We start from the raw sequence: 21,371 nt of genomic DNA, 5'->3' as shown, positions 1-21,371 counted from the left end.
AAAATAAAAGTTTTTGACGCGTAGGACGACTCTGACATGAGTGGACAAATCGAAACAATACTTTTATTCTGAAACATTGCATTTACTCAAATGGATTTGCGGGATGTTGGGACCTGGTGTGAGACTGATAACGCTTTTACAGTCAGCTAACTATTGAGGATTTTACCGGACCACAGGTACAACGGGTAAAGGCAGATTCACCCGATAGCTTTTGTTTGATTATAGGATATATTATGAATGCAAATGACTAACATTAGCTAATTTTGCTATGTTGGTGGCACAAGACAATAACCTAACGCATAAAACGTATCGTTAAACGTCTGGATTTAAGCTAACGTTTGTAGTGACAAGGTCCAGTCTGTAGGTTTATAAGTCAAGTAACATTAACAAACAAAACAACGGTAACTGCAACAGTGTGTTTGCTATGTCTAAAAGTAGTAAATTGACCTAGCTGGGTATTTCCTCTCTTTCTGTTCTGGTTGTTGTGTTGACTAGATAACAAGACTTAACAGGACAACAATTCACGTAGGGTTCGCGTTTAACGCGTAACTCGAAACTCTGGGCTCATAGTGGATTTTTATTCTTTATATGTCCCTCCCATGATGCTTGGCTGGTGCTTGGAGTTGGCAGCTAGACATTTCACACCAAAAGTGACAATACACCCCCCCCCCAAAAAAAAAAAAAACATCTGCAAATTTGTGGTTAAACTGCCCGGCCAAATTATTTTAATGTCAACAAATCTAACAAAAGTTAGAAGTGAGTATGCTACTTTTGGGTGCAGAGGTACAAGCAACCACTAGATGTCACCATTGGGTATCTAAATGAATAACAATACTTAACTATCTCACCTCTTGACCATTTATTTTCAAGCAGTGTCGTGTGAAGATGTCTTCATTAGTGGAATATGAGGACTCAGAGTCGGAGGATGAATCCCTAGATCAAGCAAGGGCGGGAGCACCAGGTTGTGCCCAAACTGGACCTTCTGAACAAAACCAAGAAGCTGTGGTGTGTAATAACTCAAATATAACACACAACCCTCCAAGTTTTACCCCTGACCGTGACCGGACAGTGTTGAAATATCATGGAAATACCTCAGAAAGAAGCAATTCCTCATTACGCCCCATTTCACAGCCACAGAGCTGTTTTGACAGGGAGATACATTATTGTAGTAGCAGGACAGCAAAAGATAGGCATTTTAGAGATACTGCAGCTCCTCTGAGTTTACCTGCGACTCAGGAGAAGATCTCAACACTGCAGACTGTTTCTCACATGCCACAAAGCTTTGATGGCGGGTTGAACCCAGCAAAAAGACACTGCACTGTCCCGTCTGGCATCAGACCGTACATTCCCAAGAGACAGAGACTTGCCACTTCAGTAGAGAAAGTGGACTCAAAGTATCCATCAGAGAGAATCCCTTGGAATCAGACCAGGGAAAGCCAAATTCTCTCAGATGTGTCGGCAAGAGTGAAGCCGTATCTTGCTCAAAAGCCCGGCGCAGCAGGGATACCGAGGAGGCTTCTGATGAGCCTGGAAGGCCACCAGGGCCCAGTCAACACAGTGCAGTGGTGTCCTGTGCCTCATCTCAGTCATCTGCTGCTGTCTGCCTCCATGGACAAGACTTTCAAGGTAATGACAGCTGCTCACTCAATTCTTCTTTCATTCAAATTGGTTTATGCAATTCAAGTTTTAGTCATCATTCTGATGTTTTTTCCGTGTATTAAAATTTGTCACCCTTTGTCATGTTGCCTGCTACGTTATCCGTCGTGGTCTGGAACACAAAAATCCATTTATCAGTATAGTTTTGGGCAGGTGCCAAGTGCATTGGGGTGGTCTTAGGGGGTAATTACTTTACCTGACATTCAGTGTAACTTGCACGGTGTTATAGGCAGGGAGATCATATCTGCCCTGCTGCCTCAATTTGTAAATGCACCATAAACCACTCTCTTTAGAATCATATCAGTCACTGTCAGTTGAATGTATGGCAGGACCCATGGGACCTCCTATTTATCTCTGTCTCCCTCTCTGTCGGTCTCTCTTTCATTCTGACCCCCCCCCCCCTCTTTTCTTGTATTTCACACCAGGAAAACAATCCCTCATTTCCCTACTGTAAAGGTCAAGCAATGACCTTTTGGTGGGGTACGTGACAAGTCACGTACCCCACCAATATCCTAACAGGGCTCTGAATAATTAATAATTTAAATACGCATTTGGTCATTTGCATAATTATACAAGTGCAGCAGCATGGCAGCCACCTCTTCTGGCTCCTGGAAAGGACTGTTTGGAGCAGATGGTGGAGACAAGTAGAGAAGGGGAAGAAAAATCTTAGTTGTTTGTATGCAAGGATTTTCTCCAACCAAGTGTGCTCTGTGAAACCAGTGTATAGAGGAGCATGTGATATACTTCTAATCCTCTGTGCACATGTCTTGTGAGCCGTTTGCTCATTTTTAATAATAGGGTTTTCAACTGGTAAACCTTTTTCTGCTATAAGTTCATACTGAGATCAGAGATATTCAGTTTTAACACAGAAGTTTCAGCTATCGTAGAACCATTTTTCAACTTGTTGGAATCAGGCATTCTTTAGATCAGACTATGCAGGAAGATGAGGTGGTATACAATTTTTATTCTTAGCAAAGATTCATCATGATCTTTATGTAGTCCTGAAAATTATTAAGTCCTAAGATGATTTTAAAACACACAGGATTTCAATGAAAAAAATATGTTATTTAAGATGGATTTAAAATAGTAATAATAATAAATTTCAGCAAAATAATAAAAAGTAAAGTAATCATATTTTCTATAGAAAAAGATGATCTTATTCTTTATCACCGCCTTACTTGTCGGTGTGTTTAATGAATGGCAGAGAATAAGAGGTGTTTCCCTTCATGGAGTCAAGCTAGTTATTTATTGCAAGAATACAGATCTCTGGCCATGTAATAACTGTATATTATGGCCACACAAAATATTTGCTTCTGATTTGATGGCAACTGTTCTTTAAAATAGCACTACATGACAGCTCAAACACAGTTGTGGCCTACAGTTATTCACTGTTGTAAATCAGCATCCAAAATACAGTACAGTAAAGTGCAGGTAACCATAGCAACAGTGCTTTAGCTTTTCGCTGTGTTAACCAGTTAACTCTCACTAATAAAACTACTCATAGATTATACTAAGTATAAACTTTGAAAAAATATAGGGTTGCAACTAACTTTTATTATTATTATTATTCATTATTTGTAGATTTATTGATTTATCATTTTCTTTATTAAAAGGAAGAAAATAACTTTAAAAATGCCTATAACAATTATTTATAGCCGTAATTTTTTAGTGTCCTAGGGCTGCAGCTAATGATTATTTTAATTAATTCATTATTCCGATTAATGTGCAGATTCTCAATCAATTGTTAAATGTAAAAGCGTCAAGAATTTGTAAAAAAATTGTGGAAAGAAAAGGCCATCACAATTTCTCAGAGCCAAAGATGACATATTCAAAGAGCTTGTTTGGTCTGACTGTCCAAAACCAAACGATTTTTCATTTAAAGTTATGTAAAACAGAGGAAAAAAGGAAAATCATCACAATGGAAAAGGGAGAACTAGTGAGTGTTTTGCATTTTTTCTACCGATAAACTAATTGTTTCAGCTGTAGTCTTGTTGTTTGCATTGTCTGACCTATAGTCCCAACTCAAAGATTTTCCGTTTATAGCAGACAAAGAAAAGCAGCAGATCCTCAGCAAATGAAAAGCTGGAAATAGGAAAAAATGTTTGCATTTCACCTGAAAAGTTGGACCGTTAATAAATTATTAAAATGGTTGCAGATAAACAAACTAAGTGTCTCAGCTGTGAAAATGACATAAGAGTATTTACATTTAAACATAATTTAAAGACAGTTTAACATTTTAGTTTGAGAAGCAGCCATGCTATGAGTACAATGATACACTCCTTTCCTGGAAAAGAAAAAACCTGGTCATTTGTGAAAATGTGGCATTGTTTATTTTCTTGTACCATTACACCTTGTCATACATTATTGCTTACTTATTGACATATTGTACAGCGATATTGATTATGTCTTTCAGCACTTTGACTGCAGCTTTTCTGTTCAGTTTGGCTGAAGACAGAGAGGGGGCATACTCTATAAAGTCTTAACACTTTCCCCTTCATGGCTGTGTTTCTTCACCGACACCCTTCAGGCTTCCGACTCCTCTTCCTCTATCCTATCTGTCAGTTCCTCAGAGGCAGAGTGAGACTATTATTATTCCAGCCTGTTTGCAAGCTGTTGTCACCATGGCTACAGCAGGTGTAAGGCAGCAGTTTTAAGTTGATAACACGAATACCAATTTAGTTTTAATTACCAAGAGTCGTTTAGGAAGCAGATTACTCCAATGAGTCATCCGCGAGAATCCGCTCTGCGTGTCTGTTAAGTGGCCGGTGAAATTAAGGGGGATGCAAATAAACAAGCGCTCATTTTCACCCATGCACAGTTCTCACATTGTACAGGATTATTGCAATTGTGTGTGCATTGAATGGTGTTGTTATGGTGCATATCATTAATTCTGTCATCCATAGGAAGCACCCTGGTGACGGAGCTTAAGCAACACGCCACTTTTTCAGACTTGAATGTTGAATGTTTTCGGAAGCTTTTGTGACTATAGATCCTATTATCAGTTGCTGTTTATCAGATTTTCATGTTACCTTGAGATTGCAGTGATTCAATAAAACCTAAAATCATACAGAGAAGTGGAATATCCTGTTGCACAAAGCATGGAAATATTCTTAAAAGATGCATCTCTTCAATATTTACCTTTTTAGCAATCAAATGTGTGACTCTCTGTCTCCATTTCTCCCTGTGTTACTTGTTTTTCACTCTGGAGGCATCTCTGGCATTCTGTTTGTTAAACTACTGCCTGCTGGATTGATATGTCACTCTCCCCCATCTATTTCCTGTGGGAGCTGTGGCACAGTACTACTCAGTGTGTTTCATGTGCTATATGGAGGACTCATCTTTAATAATGAAACACAGAAAGAGGCAGAAAGGGATCTGCAGTGCAGATCTACAGAGTTCCTCTGTGGCCCTGGCAGTGCTGGGGAAGGAAAAAGTACTTCATCATTAGTGTAATACCTCACCTCAGTGGGCACCAGAACGGACCACCCACTCAATTTCAGGCTGCGCTTCAGGGAGAATCTTCTGTCTTTTGACATGTCTGACAAAAGAATAATTTATCTTTATCAGCACGGAATCTGATAAAAACATGTCACAATATTGACCAGCCTGTTTGTCAATTGAACATTGCAAAAACGCCACACCACTGATTAAAGACAAAGCCAAAATCAACTATAGGATAATCTGGCGGATTAACACCTCATTCATAAATCACTGTCTGCTTTTTTTAGGCTTTATTCGCACAATGATACCACATTTCAAACCAGCAGTGTTAGATAGCATAGTTATGGCGGTCACAACAAACAGTAGGCAGCAGGGTGCTTTTCTCCTCTGCTCTGTCTCTAATCAGAGAAACCTCTAACTATACAAAACCATTAAAACCATCACAACCCACGGGGAATTGAGTTATATGCACACTCAAAGGTAATTAGTTTAAATAATTACGGATGTTGTGTTTGCTTTTAAATCCCGCAAATAAGCCTGATTTGTAGACGTATTATGCCAATTTATCCAGAGGCACTTTTCTGAGTAATTTCATTTTGTTTCACTGCAATAGAATTTAGGTGAGGAAGGCTTAGATTAAATCTCTCTCAGCTTTGATTAAGAAACAGATTCACTAGTTCTCATTCACTCAGGAACGATTTTCGGTGATGGAGGGAACCTTACGTGCATCATTTGTAAAGGCATGGCAGAAAAATTTCATTAATTTTTTTCCTTTTTTTGGTGACGATAGCAGAGGCCTCCAAGTCTGACCTGCAGTATTTGATTATTAGTAAAGTGCCTTGAAACTATTCAGAGCATGCCAGTCCTTTCTTATTGTTTGTCTGAAGGAATCATTCCTGTTTTCCACTGCTTCTTTCTGTCATACTGCATGTTGTTGTATCAGGTGTTTGTTTGCTGTATAAAGGATGTAGGGGTCAGTGTCGCCTTTAAGCTGATTAGCACACTTATAGCATTTTTTGCTTTCGTAGAACTCTGTTTGTAGTTCTTAAATTTCAGTAAAAAAAAGCACCCTAAAAAGACTAAGGATGAATTACTTATATAATCTCCTCTTCTGGATTTCACAATTGCTCATTAAGTGACATCAGTTCCTTTAACCTGAAGTTGGTCTATAGCTGTGTATTTCAGGCAGTGGAGGCAGAAACATGAACAGAAACATTTGAGCTTGTTTACAGTCAGTAAAAAAAAAAAAAAAAGACTTTGTTGTTGCAGTCAAGGTGTATTTTTGAATTTGACTTGGTACGACATGCCCATGTCTGACAGGTGTGGGATGGAGCAGAGAGTGGGCGATGCCTCAGGGTTCACACCTGCCATTCGGGAGCTGTGCGTGATGCCTGTTGGACCCCCTGCGGGCGACACCTTCTCACTGGCTCATTTGACAACACGGCTGTGATCACAGACGTGGAGACAGGTGAGCAGCAACACTTCTTTCTGCAGGTCTGAAGAACACAATGTCACATAACAAAGCACCAGATTTACTTTTTTAAGTATCACTGTGAATTTGCCCTCAACTGAACTCAACATTAAATACAATTTTGCATTTGTCTAAAGTCCAGTGCTTCTCACCTGTGGTTAGATACATTAAACCAGTACAGCTCTGGTGTGCCTTTATGTTTTCCTCAAATATTAAGAAAGCTACAGTCGAGAAGCCTTACATTTACTTAATTGTAATTCAGTTTGAGCTGCTTTTCATCAAACATTTTTCTCCAAGCATATTGCTGGTGTGGGAAAACAAAACTTCTTGGCAACTTTATTTTCTCCAAATTCAGAGTTAATATAGTAATTTAAGTGGGGAGTGAATTTAAATTGGCTTCAGCCCCAAAACCAGTTATAAACCCATTATGTAAATTGCAAAGCTCTAGCTCACTGTCTCTCTGTAGTTGGGACCCATTTCAGGGGCCGCCGCCTTCGAAGTCTGCATTCCTAGAGTGAAAACATCATAACCAATCGACTATCCCATCTCAAAGACTCCTCCAACTGCAGCGAAGAACTGTAAATTAAACAACTGATATTTCTTTTAAGCCTTTGGTATCCAAAAATCCACTGGGTTCCTGCCACTTTTTTTGCTACCGCCAAGGAGGCTGTATTTTCACCCATGTCTGTTCGTTGGTTTATTTGTCATTTGGTTTATTCGTCAGTAGGATTACACAAAAAGTAATGAACCGATTTGCGCCACACTAGGTGGAGGGATGGGGCATGGGCCAGGGAAAAACCCATTAAAATTTGGTGCAGATTCGGTGAAAAGGGTCAGATCCAGGAATTATTTTATCACTTTCCTTAATATTGCAAGATAGGGCACTTTTCACCTTGGCGGAGGTATGTGCTCTACTGAGTGCCAGTCTAGTTAAATTGTGCATTTGAGCAACGTCAACTCATAAAGTTGAATAATTCTGAGTTTATCACAGAGTTTGCAGCAATAGTGATATTCCTTCCATTACTTAATCATTATGTATGTAAATAATTTTAAGGGTATACATGAAGCGAATAACAAAAACATCTTTTTATCATTTTATTATATTATTATAAATTACCTATTTGTAATTATTATTTGCATTATTTAAACCTTGCACTTATATTTGTATTGCTTCAAATCAGTGTTTGCTGTAAATAACTGAAAACCTACAGTGACACTATAGTGAATCATCTGTAGACTGTCTCATTTCGGGAGAAGGTTATTCCTCTAAATTAAGTTCTACGGAGGCTACATGTCTACCTCAGTGGAGATAGCCCCTAAAGTGGGACACATCTCTCTCTATCTTCCTTTCTCTCTCCCAGTGTATCACAATCAATTCACACACTGACAAACACGCACACTCAGTATATGGTTAAAAAAGAAACATTCTTACTTTCTGAAAAACTTTATTTTGTACACATCTTTGTTTACCAACAGTAAAGTCCACTTTGATCCAAATCTACAGGTTCATTAAGTTTGCCGGCCCTTTTGTGTGATCATATAAGGCATTTTCAAGGTTACATTTAGAAGATATCAACAATTTGGTGCCCTTTGGAATTGCTTTGTTTTGTGGTGAAGTGTGCATTGAACAAGCATAGCAGAAAGGATGGGAACAACTCATACAGACAATTAACAACGGGTAGACTGCTTGTCCAGTAAGTAGAATGACATGAGTTTTTTTTTAACACACAGAAAAAGACCACAGAGAGGCTCTACACAATGAGCCAACATACAACAGACATTGTTTTGAAGCCCTGTGGCATCTACATCTCTAGGGTCAACACATTGCTGTGATGCCTTGCTGCCGTTTGCACTTCCCCTCTCAGCATGTCTGTCAATACTGCCAATAAAGCCTACGGATAATAGGTTGGCCAGCCCATTAAACACACAGGCAGCTCCGGGAAGGGGATCAATAATGGATACATCACCACGGGAGCAGCCACCATGACCTTATACTGGAACGTCAACCACCACAACCATAAGCAAACAAATGTTTATTTTGGTCTTATACTTTGGTAGCTGGCAGGGCCTTGCTCAGCACTGTAGGACGTCCAATAGTAAATTCAAGCTAACGGCTTTTAAGTAATGTCAGATGTCCAGAAAGCCCTCACACATTAATCAATTTTAAATGATATTTTTATCATTCTTATTCATATTCCTTCTACTATTATTAATTATTTGTCTTTGAAATTGAATAAACCCTATTGCTTCTGAGGATGAGGATCTGCAGATGTGTGCTGGCATGACAGAGCAATAAGCATGCATTCCTATGGTAGCATGAGATGAAGAAAATTCAATTTAGTTGCATATTAATATGGGAGTTAGGAATGTCAGGCCAGTTTTCTACTCGGTTGTAGTGCAATTTAATGTGGCACAGCTAAGACCAAGGCACTGACACTTGATAACCAATCATATTCGATCAGTGAAAAGAAAATAGAGACCAGGCTGCATGCATAATTTGCCTCGTAATCATCAAAACATGGTAAGCTATGACTCCCATCTTTCCACAGGATTTAGATTTTTGACACATATGACAGGGCTACACCAAGGTGTTGGCATAATTATTATGGGATATTTGAAAAGTTAATGAAGCTCACAACATTCATGCAGCATATGTGTCAACACTCTCTTTACCAAGAATGATGGAATATTGAGGGATCTCAGTGTCTGCCACGTCAGACTGTAATCAGGATTAATTTGATCTTTTTACGCTTCGCAGTAATGCAGAGCCTCTCAAATATAACAAGGAAGGAAGCTCTGCCTATTCTGTTCAATTTAGCTCTCTTTGGAGAGGTGTACAAGCCATTTAACGATCGGCAGAGTCTTGAAGGACACCTGACCCCGTACTTCACCGCAGTATACCTAACCAAATGCTGCACCAATTGGTATGTTTACAGAGAAGTGGAATTATAGTAGTGCATGTGCATTCACAATAGTGTGTGGGCTAATTTTCCTCGGCCATCTTTGCAGTTGTTCCTCTGTCCAATTTAATTTGTAGAATCTTATATCACCTACCATTGGGCCACAGACAGGCTGTCACAGCTGAATAGCAATAGTAGAGGGAGAGGAGGATAATAGGGAGGGAGAGCAGGTTAAGGGGCATAATGCAGAGAGAGAAAGGAAGAGGAGAGCAAGAATGTAAGAGAAAGAAATGAAAAGAGGAAGAATAAATTCAGAGAAAGAGAAACAGAGAGTGGGAGTTGGGGAGTGGAATAAATGAATTTCATCTGGAGGGCATTAGTGTGAAGTAGCAGCTGTTGTCCAATGCCTTCACGGTTGTCCTTGGAAAGGCTGATTGGTGCAGGTTGGCAAAGGAAAATATTCCCATATACCCTTAGGTTGCCACAGGTTGCTGTGTCAGATCATGCATGTGTATGCAGGACTTCAGTCTTCTGTCCAGATCCCTTCGAGCGCTGGCAGAACAGAGATCGTCCTTGCTCTCCAAAAACCAATAATACACAAAAATAGTGCGCATTGGAGTGGGCTTCTGCAATGCCCTTTCACCTCACTTTGGCTTTGCAGAATCACATCTGATGAATGTAGCTAAAGGCTTCACTAATAGTTTGGTTGTAAGATAGTTTCACTTAATTGCAGAGCTACAAGCCACATATGCAAGTAGTGCACGGGCAAAGTAATGAGTGGTGTTAAGTCTGGGGACATCTCACAGAAAATAGTTAGTTTTAAAACGTATCACTTATATCTGAGACAACCATGCAATCCATGTGAGAAGTGCTCACTCTTTTTCTCAACAAATCTCATATCCAGTAATTGTTTATACTGGATATTTTATTACGTACACCTTAGGCTTCTAGCTCAATATTTTGAACTGGGGCAGGGGATGGCTGCAGTTACATCAGGTGCATCATTGTAAAAAAGTCTTTAACACATCATTGTTTTTACATATTTAATAGTAATTGCTTCAATATAAAGTTATTTTAACTTGCATGGACTTAACTCAGATGTGTATAGTTGTGATTGTAAAATAAACATTGTAATTTTCTTAACTGTGGGTTTAATTTATCTACTGTGTAACATTTTATCTGGTTAATATGACAACATCAGTCAAGCTTATATAATCATAACCTAGGTTGGCATTTATGAGAATGATCCAAGAGTTTTAATTTTATACCCCCCAGATATCCACATCCAATAAAGTTTTAAATACTATTGGCAATTTTTTTTAGAAACACTGCAACAATACAAAGTGTACAATGAATGCATTTTCTTTGATATTTTCCATTTTACCTTAATACCTCCTTCACACATCCAGGGTGGTAACCAATACAATATGGCTGTATAAACAGAGGAGCCTCAAGCATTGCACGCCAGGAGACAATGCATGTCGCAGCACATGCACAGAAGCGTTTACTCCAAATGCCACCGGCAAGCGTATCTGCATTTTGACCTACTTTGGAAGCTTTATTTTACAATGGTCATCTGCTGGTTGACACAGGCTTTACCCTGTTATGTGACAGAAAAAAGAAACAGACGCTTGTTTCAAAATGACTAAAGCCGAGATTGTTCTACTGTGATTGGTACATTTATAATTTACATTAGTGTTAGTCATCAACAACAGAGAAAACGCTGGTAGCTTGGTAACTTAACTGTGTGTGCTTCGATGGTGGTATGAATTAAAAGCAGCAAACTTCAAGTAGGAAGTGTTCCCAGAGGTCTATGCATGCAATGGTTTGGAGCTGCTTAATACCAAGTTTTTTTTTAAATTTCTACTTTTCAATCGTCCTGTCTCCCCACTCCCTCCAGGAATTATGCTTTATTCCCTAGTGAATTTCTACAGTTTAGCAGTTTGCTTGATGGGAAAAAAGAGTGATGATTCCTGTCGCTTACACTTTTAGACACCTCCAAATATGCAGACTTTGTGTGCTGGGTTTTAAATGGGAGGGTGCTTCTTAAGCACTTGATAATTGAAAAATGTTCAAGTAATCAAGGAAAAGATGGAATTACAGTGCATGAATTGCTCATAAATGACGCTACATTTTACTGTGTTTAAGAGGTTAATGTGTGATTGTGCAGGCATGTTGCATTCTTGCCCTTGCAAACAACAGCCTGATTTTAAAAAAAAAAAAAAGAAAAAAGAAAAAAAAACCTCAACACAAGATCCACTTTGGAGTTTTCAAAGCTTTCAACTACATCTTGTGGCCTTAATACGGCATTTTAGTTATTTGATAAGAGCTAAATTCCAGTTTTTTTTTGCCTGTACTTCCTATAATGTTGTATCTTTGGCGTCATTATCATTAGCTATAAAGGGACTCACTCTACTATACGTCTTGAAGCTTTCTTGGTTTATGGCGCTGTGCAGTGTCAAAGGAAGCACATGAAAAAAAGATTTCTCGCCTTCTCATTTACCAGGACTCAGCAGATACTTAGTGTGAAATATTTTTAAAGATAAAAATTAGTTGCAAACATGGCTTATTAAGCCTATTTCCAAAAATATTTTTTGAATATGGCTTGTCAAAACCAAGTAATGTTTTCCTAACCTTTCCTTATGTGCAGCGACAGCAGCCTGCTTTGGTGGATCTGGTAATGAGGTAGAACATCCATTTTATCCCTGCTTCCCTTTTCTCTAAGTGCCTCATTCATGCCGTCCCAGTCACCTCTAATGTCCTCTTCTCTGTAGTTCTCCACTGTGTGTCAGCTCTACAGCATGATCACAGTTCTTTCAGGACTACAAAGTAAACTATAGCAAGGGAGGGACAGATCACTGCAGTCTTCCCTTATCTCCCCTCTCAAGCAAGCCAATTAATCTTGCTTAATTAAAACATGACGAGGCTCTATTCATTATGAGGAAAATGTTGATTTCTCATCATCTTGCCAAACATGAGTTTCAAATCTCAATGACAGATCTTCTCCGTATCGCTGCGGGTAAGCCAATTAAGCAGGAAGTGTGAGCCTGACAAAATTGCCAGTTAAAAGTTTGGATCAATGTAATCGAATCTGAGAGCGAGCTATTCCAACATTAAGTGAAAGAAGGCCCTTTTTTGCTGTACTTTATTAGCTGTGACTCATTCTTACCTTCTAAAAAGACTTGGCAGGAAAAAATCCTAGAACAAGTGGTTAATGAAGTGCGTTTTTCTTGTGGGCAAACTGCCTAAGACTGTTTTGGATGTGGTCTTTGTTGTTTGTTCGATGAATTAATGAGGAGCCGTTGAACCCTGAGGTGTACTGCTTTGCATAGCCTTTTGACAGAGCTGCTGGCTCATAGTCTGGCTCTGGTTTCTCATGTAGCCTTCTTCGTGGTTTTCCCAGGAAACTAATTTTTGGTCGCACCCTGTCAGGCTTAATTATATTTAAGCCCGTCAGTGTTTTTGTTTTGTTTTTAAGTGTGACATTTTTAATTGATTTAGATAAAGCCGCCTCTAGCCAAAACAGTAGTTTCTCTTTTCTACATCACTACGTCTTTGTCAGTTTAGATTATCATTTTGTCTTGAGCGATGTTTGAATCAAGTTTCTCAGAGTCTGATATCTGTGATGTGCTGCTGTGTGCAGAAGGCAGGCAGGCTCTGGCAAACATGCTACATCTCACACACTAAGTAACAAAAGCCAGGTAAACACCCACCATCATTACAGTGACTTACAGACTTAGAGTTCAGTTGTTGAACTGACCTTAGGCATTTAATGATAAAAGTAAAAGCCTCTTTATTTTATCACAAGAATCTCGCCACAATCTCGGGTGAGATTATGTGAAGCTTTTTTTAGTGACAGAAAGACATGATCAAAAACTGAAGCCTTTAAACAAACGTAGCCCCTGCCTCTGACCTGAAATGATCAAAGAAAGTTTGTCTTCTCTTTTAGTTCACCATCATTCCTTCATGAATTTCAGAAAATGCTCTAAATTGGGAACACTATCTTTGGCAGTAGCTTACAGCAAGATTTACTGTATCTTTTATTAGTGATCTTGTTTTTGAATCACACTGTTTATCAGCAAAGGCGATGGCACAATTTAATTACATGTTTACAATGTTTACTGCGCAGGAATCTAATGGGCGCTTCACAAGACGCTAAATTAACAAACCAAAGAGAAGTTTCAGCAGAACTTGCGTCTCACAGGAAATGTAGTTGAAATGTATGTTTTGTTTGGTTTAGTCTTGACAGTTGAGAAAGACAAAATGTAAAATCAAGCTTTTAATGCAGCACAAACTGCAGCAGTTTATTCATTTAATAGTCTGAACCATTTTATTCTTTTTAGCCAAAGAACTCTAACAACACCTAAAAACTAACACATGCCGATTCTATTGGTTGTTCAGATAGTGGTGTATAGCAGCAGCAGGAGTGATACTCTCTGGGCAGAGATTAAACAGCAATAAGGTGATAGCTTGGCCAGCCTTGGCGCCTCAGGGAAATGTCGGGGCCCGGAGAGGACAGAAACCAGCCAAGGGTCAGAGTTGAGCTGGAAATTAGTTCCTTACAGCTGAGTAGGCGACACACCCAGGTGCAAACACTGCACAGGCACAAATACACACTCCCTTACAAGATGTTGAACTTAGAAGTATCCCTGTTTCTTCACTAGGTGCATCACAAACAATAGCCATGCTTTGTATGTAGCTTGTGGCTGGTTAGACCCAAATTATAGTCCAAAATGGTTGAAATGTCTGCCTACAGGAGGCTTCAGAATGTGTTCAGACCCCTTCATTTTATGCAGACTTTGTTGTAGATTTATCTGTAAATGGATAAAATTACCATTTTTTCTCATCAGTGTACACTCAATAATCCATAACGACAAAGTAAAAACAAATTTTAGCAAATTTATTAAAAATCAAAAACTGAAATATCTCATTAACAAAAGTATTCAGACCCTTAATTCAGTTGTAGAAGCCCTTTTGGCAGAAATGACTGCTTCCAGTCTTCTTCGACAAGTCCTCTACAAGCTTTGCACCTCTGGATTTGGTCAGTTTATCCCATTCTTCTTCTGGCAGGTACTCTCAAGCTCCATCAGATTGGATGGGAAGCATCTGTGAACTGCCATCTTCAGGTCTCTCCATCTGACGAACTCCTAGTGGGCTGTCATATACCTCAAACTCAAAGTGGCTTCTCTCGAGACACTTTATCATAAAGGTCTGATTGATGGAGTGCTGCTGAGATGGTAATCCGTCTGGCAGGCTCTCCCATCTCTGCAGAGGACTTCTGATGCTCTGTTAGATGGACCGTTGGACCAAGAGCCACACAATTCTTGCTCATTTACTCAGTTTGGCAGGACAGCCCACTCTAGGAAGGCATGATGATTCCAAACTTCTTCAATTTTACCAGTATTCAGGCAACTGTCCTCTTGTGAACACTCAAAGATTAAGAAATAGTTTTTATACTCTTGCTCTGATCTATGCCACAGTGGTCTGCAGAGAGTTCCTTGTGTGTGAATTGTTGGACCATATAAACACAGGTGTGTTCCTTTCTAAACTATGTCCAATCAATTCATTTTTCCACAGGTGGACACTAGTCAAGTTCTAGACACATCGCAAGGATAATTAGAGCAAAGAGGATGCACCTGGAGTGCCACTGCAAAGGGTCTGAATACTTCTGTAAATAAGAGATTCAGTTTTAGATTTTTGATAAATTTGCAAATATTTCTAAAAATATATTTTCACTTTGTCATTATGGGTTATGGAGTGTATTTTGATTTGCAGAAATGGCACTATCTATTTAAAATTAAATCTGCAACACAGTAAAGTATGGAGAAAGTGAAAAGTCTGAATATTTTCTGAAGCCACTGTTTATCAGGATTGAAAGTAAAAACTGAGTTTATGAGTGCAAGATTTTGCAAATTGATAGTATCATAAGAATCTCAGCTTTTATCACAAGATATAATATATTAAACAGATATCTTATTTCCATCATACTTCAGTTAGTATTGCATAATCTAAGAGTTCAGTACTGACAAAAGTACCAAAGATTTATCGTTTCAAAGAAGCATTGATCTTGTTCTTTTCTCTCTCTCTCTTTCTCTGTTATTTCTTCATGTCTGCAGGGCAGCAGATAGTGAAATTGGACAACCAGTTCAAGGTGATGTGTGCGGTCCTGCATCCCAGCAACCCAGATGTATTCCTGTGTGGAGGTTACAGTTCACTGGTCAAGGCCTGGGACTTTCGCAGCTGCAAGGTGAAACTGATTAACCTCCTTACAGTTTATCATTTTGTTGACTCTGGTTCATCGGCTGTAGTTTGACCTTTATAAATCTAAGCTATGTATGCTTTGAAAACACGCTCCTCATCCACAGCTCCCTCCTACACACTCAGAATCACACACCAGTACAAACAAGGTAGTCCACATTGGGCCCTATGCAATGACCCGTGCTATATTTCACTAAAAGGATTATACTGCCGCATAAATAGGAGTAACACTGCAGGTTGTCTCGCTAATTATTCAAAGCAAATTTTAATTTCATTCGGTGCTCATAAATTGTTCCCATGAAGCTGCAACCTAATATTACTATTAAGATTAATGGACTGTTTTATATGATAATCCTATTCACTTCCTCAAAATCTGAATGCTCATATGTAATTTTTTCCCCTCGGCAAACTGAATAGTTTCCCGGCAGGGTTTTAGCTTTAATACAGCAAGGACTGCTTCTGCCAGTAGGTGTCGATGTGAATTGCAGAGTGAGCACAGACCAGTCCTCCGTAAACAGGTTGTTAATGCTGTAGCGTCCTGGCTGCCTGTCAGTCTTAGCCCTGGGCTGTGTGTTTATTGCACTGGTTTGAAATTACCCCACTAGATAAAATAGGGCTCGGACCAGCTCACCCACCCACAGGTACAACATTAAACCATTAGTCTGAAGTCCTGCCAAGAGAACTCATGAGGTTGAACTGGATACATGACATTGCTCTACCATGTTATGTTAAAACTCTTTGTAAAGAGTAAAGTTAATAGTTAAAAGTTTGTTTAAAATTACAAAGCAGAATGAGAGCAGTTAAAGTTATGGGTCAAAAGTTAAATTGTCTAATGTTGAGTGTAGCTGCTCGCCCCTCTCTCAGTAGCTCTGAAATTAAACCTAATCCATTCAAACACCCTGTGAAAATCTGTTCTGATAAGACTGGGCTAGCAAAGAAAAGTGTCAATAACCTGTTCTCTTAGAACGAGAAATTCTGCTTCTATCTAGATCATGACTGATTGAATCTCACCATCTGATATCTTCTCTCATCTCTTCTCTTGACCTAAACAGCTTAAAGATTCAAAAAGTATTACGTCCATGTCCATCCAGGTCAACAATACTTTAGTTTTGTCATTCACTTTAAACCCTTCTTCTCAAGATCCTCTTCATGATATATAGTATTTTGATCCACTTTGATCTGCAAAAAAGTCTTTAGCCTCTGGTTTGAAGGCAGGAAACTGTCACGAATCAGCTGGTGACGCTCAGTTTCAATTATTTTAGGTGCTAATGATAACCTGTTAGGGGCCGGAACGGATAAGTGATATACTATCACCATGGACAAAAGGTTTACTGCTCTGATATCACGTTGTTTTAGACGGACGTGGCTGAGAAGGTAGAGGGAGTCCTCCACTAACCAGAAGGTCGGTGGTTCGATCCTGGGCTCCTCCAGTCCACATGTCGAAGTGTTTTTGGGCAAAATACTGAACCCCAAATTGCCTCTGATGTATCATCGGTGTGGGAATCTGTATAGAAAAGCGCTTGTATGAATGTGTGTGAATGGGTGAATGTGCCAGTAGTGTAAAGCGCTCTGAGTGGTTGATAAGACTAGAAAAAGGCTGCATAAGTGCAGTCCATCTATGTGTGACTTTTTTCGTTATAGGGCACTGCTTTATCCTAATACAGCAACTTCAAATTACAGTGTTTATGTTCTACCAACACTTTTGGATGCACTTGGATCAACTACCGGTGGATTTTTTAAGTGACATCAGGGCGACCGACTGACTGTCTGTCTAGGCAAGAACTACTGACACAGTAGTTGTCATCCCGCCTAAAGGCAGAAGTCCAGATGTTTCCCTTCTTCCTGTTAACTGCTCTGCTTAGCTGAATGCCATGAACAACATGTATTCAAACATGAAAGTACTGTGTTATAAAAAAGCATCATCTATGGCTTCAGCACTAATTCTATTAAACTGCACTACATGTACTGAACGTGCTATATACAGTGTAACTACATGAGATTTCTCACACAGTAACACTTCCCCTACATTGTAGATTGAACAGCTTTTCTCCATTTTTTTACTTTGAATTTTAATGAGCTTGATGCTAATTTCTGTGTGTGTGTGTGTGTGTTTCCAGATGGTGAAAGTGTACAAAGCAGGAATACAGCAGACCTTGGACATCCTGTTTCTGAGAGGTGGTGTGGACTTTATAACAAGCTCTGACTGTGTGAGCAGAGACTCTGCGGACCGCACCCTTATCGCCTGGGACTACCAGACCACAGCCAAGGTCTCCAACCAAATCTATCATGTAAGGAAACCTGTGTGTGAATAAGAAAGAAATAGCCCCTGAATAAATATAGTGCTGATTAGCACAACGTGTTAAAATTATTAGCTAAAAGGCTTAAAAACAGTCTGAATTTTAACAAACAAATCACATTTAATTTAATTAATTGTACATTTAATGTACATTCCTGAAAATGTGTGAACCTCCTGATGTGAAACAAGTTGGTAATGAGGCATGTGGAACTGGCATATTTTGACAGTTACATAGTGCCGGAGGAAGTGTGCGCTCTACTGAGTACCACCTATTTTAAAAATGTGTTTTAATTACCTTTGTGCTTTTTCTGTGTTGAATAAACTCTCTTCTCTGAATCAGTGTTTCTGCAGTTAAATTGAGAGTTAATTGTACAGTACAGGAAGTCTGAGGAAACCTGCAAATTATCCATATTACTCTGAATCTTAAGGAAAGGATGCACAAAATAGGAGGAACTTCTTACATTGCCATATAATACAATCCATTACAACAACACAAAGTGTGGCCTCAGAAGTGACCACAGCAGACTGATTGCATTACATCATAAAGTGTTTGTTACTTTGTTCACCCTAAGAACATGAGGCTTTTTCAAATTAATGGACTAGTTAACATGCAGCTGACTTTATGGATAGTAACGGCAAGAGAAGGTCAAATAATGAATTAAATTCCCTCCTCTCATTTGGCCACCAGGAGCGATACACGTGTCCAAGCCTGGCTCTTCACCCGCTGGAGGAGTCTTTTGTCGCCCAGACCAATGGGAACTACATGGCAGTGTTCTCCTCAGAGCAGCCCTATAGAATGAACAAGAGGCGGCGATACGAAGGACACAAGGTCAGTAATGACTGTTGCCTCTGGGGTGGGATGAGGGTGGGGGTTTACGCAGGCCTGATCAATACAGAAAGCGCTGCAGTCGGATGTACACACACACACACAGACACACAAACAACTTCAGCACAAAACTGTGTAAAGGCAGAATAAACGTATACACACTGATGAAACACTCATTATAACCTACAGACCGTACGTTGATCCATAGCCTGCAGTGTTTTCTCTGTAGACCCCTTCCCCAAAACAAACGCACAAAGTACAATACACTATTTCCACTGAGGGAGGCAAACAGAGCAGAATATGGCTGTAGATTATAAACATCACTGAAAACATGTTGAGCTGCTACTGTGGCGTCTGGATTGTTGAAGAAAAGATACAGAAATGGACAGGAAACAAATTGATATCACACTCATGTCTTGTTTTGTTTTTTTGTTTTTTTTTTGTTTTTTCTATCGTTGGTTACCCTGAGGTACACAACACAACATTACAAATCAACAGAACATAAAAAACTATTTAATTTTTGAACCTTTTTCATGTTTTCTTTATTATATTCTACTTTGAAGTAAACAGTTCCAACATTATACAGTATATATGTGTTTGTAGCCAGCCAGTGTGTATTGCACAACCTTTGATTATAAATACTTCATTGCAGCATGACAGATCCCTTCCTTCTGTGAATCCAGCGGAATAGACGGGGAACAATATCTAACATCTGTCCTTGATCTGTTCAAATATTCCTTCTAAAGTCCAGCCAAAGCTAGTATTCAGCTAGTTCAGCAGTCTGAGTTAGACAAATCAAGTGGGTATCTTCAAAAAGTAGTCCTCTCATTATCAAATTTCCTGTTTGAGTTTCCCAGGACTGTTTTCTTGCTGAGCTACAGTGAAAAGATAGTAACACAATCCTACTCTTCCACTGCAAGCTATGTAGAGCCACTTGTATTACAGCACTGTAGCATTTTTAACCACTGCAAAAGGGGACATATTTATCTCTTTGTCAAGGATACTCAAAAAATGTGAGAAAATTCTGAAAATTTTGTTTGTAAATTCGTTAATATTCTATTTTGACAGAATATGTAATTTTATTTTATTGTTATACACTTATTTGCTGAACAGTACTGCATTATACAAAGAGGTGTTTCTGTTATTAGCCTACCCTCATTTATATAAATGTGGTGGACAAAATAACACCTATCAAAATGCAGTATATATTTATACAGCACCACAAGGTACAGCCTCCGAAATGACATTATAACCATCATGAAGGTAAAATTTATTGCAGGGCAGTTGCATTAGACTGCATTTGTTTTAGCTTGGTGTACCTAATAAAGTGTCAGTTGAGTGTATATCAACATATCACTCCCCCCAAAAAACCGGAAATATTCACTGAGCACAATTGCTCTTTTCCAGGAGCACACTGTTCCACACACATTAACACCTAGTGTCTGAACAGCATAGTCTTGTCACAACCCACTGAAGTAGTTGGGGTTTAAGTGCCTTGCTCAGGGGCATTCCTGAGGTGGTAGTACAGGATAGAAAAGTGCACCTCTTTTACTTCCCAACAGTTTTATTCTACTGTTCTAAGCATTGAAATGACAACCTTCTGACCACATGCACATTGCTTCTTTAACATTTCAGATGCTCTAATCTATAATCTACCAGATCACAATACACTCATTTTATTATGATGCTAACATAAAAATGGCTTCTGGTTGAAGGTTAATGCAATTGAAACTGATATTATATATTATATATATATTTGTCCTAGGTGGAGGGATATGCAGTGCAGTGTGAGTTTTCTCTGGATGGAACCATCCTGGCCTCAGGGAGCGCCACCGGCTCCGCTCACTTCTACGACTACCACAACGCTCGGATGCTGCACACTCTCCACGCCCACAGCCAGCCCTGTTTGTGTGTGTCTCAGCACCCTGTCCTGCCTGCTACTGCGGCCACCTGCGACTGGGCTGGTGAGATCAAGGTCTGGCACTGAGGACTGTGAATGAACAAGTAAATATGGAGTGAAAAAAGTTATAAGATGTAGCAGGTTTGCCAAGAGAAGACCATATTAAACTACAAACTCGAGCTCATCCATCTACAAGACTTAATCCCCCATAATCTCTTGGCATAAGATAATAAGAACTTCCATCTGCTGCCTTTGAAAAACAGTTTTTTCACACTGTGTATATTATGATGCTTTCATGTTATTTTCAAAACCACGCACATTTAATTTCCACTGATATGAACTCATACTGGCACAAGAACAGTCACTATTGTGTAAATCTTAATGTAAGCATGCTATTCATATTTGGCCCATCTTGCATTGTTTTAACATCCTTTCTTTACAATTCAAAGAGTGAACTGTTGTTATGAGTTTAAGTGGTAGGCGGTGGGAAAGCAGTCTAGCTGCACACACAAAGCACACAACCGCGATGCTAGGGACATCATCATCATCATCATCATCATCATCATCATCATTATTATGTTCTTGAAGTTTTTGTCAAAACAAAAAGAAAAAAAGTCTTTGGG

The 21,371-nt window shown here is 39.2% G+C and overlaps 1 protein-coding gene across 4 annotated transcripts in view; it reads left to right on the top strand.

Moving 5' to 3' along the window:
- Nucleotides 1-56: 56 nt before the first annotated feature.
- The window catches only part of wdr25 (WD repeat domain 25), a 23,594-nt gene continuing 2,279 nt past the window's right edge, over nt 57-21,371 (top strand). Inside the window, exons 1-7 of one of the 4 annotated variants that reach the window (XM_040137930.1) lie at nt 57-176; nt 874-1,626; nt 6,418-6,565; nt 15,585-15,715; nt 17,844-18,014; nt 18,711-18,851; nt 20,614-21,371. The exon at nt 20,614-21,371 is cut by the window's right edge and continues 2,279 nt beyond it. In XM_040137930.1, coding sequence (XP_039993864.1) covers nt 886-1,626; nt 6,418-6,565; nt 15,585-15,715; nt 17,844-18,014; nt 18,711-18,851; nt 20,614-20,835 — 1,554 coding nt within the window. In that variant the 5' untranslated portion in view covers nt 57-176; nt 874-885 and the 3' untranslated portion in view covers nt 20,836-21,371. Of the gene's footprint in view, nt 186-870; nt 1,627-6,417; nt 6,566-15,584; nt 15,716-17,843; nt 18,015-18,710; nt 18,852-20,613 lie in introns of all 4 variants that reach the window. The other 3 variants (XM_040137929.1, XM_040137931.1, XM_040137932.1) reach the window with 3 other exon arrangements.

Source organism: Xiphias gladius, chromosome 10 (genome assembly GCF_016859285.1).
Source record: "Xiphias gladius isolate SHS-SW01 ecotype Sanya breed wild chromosome 10, ASM1685928v1, whole genome shotgun sequence".
In the NCBI taxonomy this organism is placed as follows: Eukaryota; Metazoa; Chordata; class Actinopteri; order Istiophoriformes; family Xiphiidae; genus Xiphias; species Xiphias gladius.
This window is presented reverse-complemented; position numbering and strand designations above follow the sequence as displayed.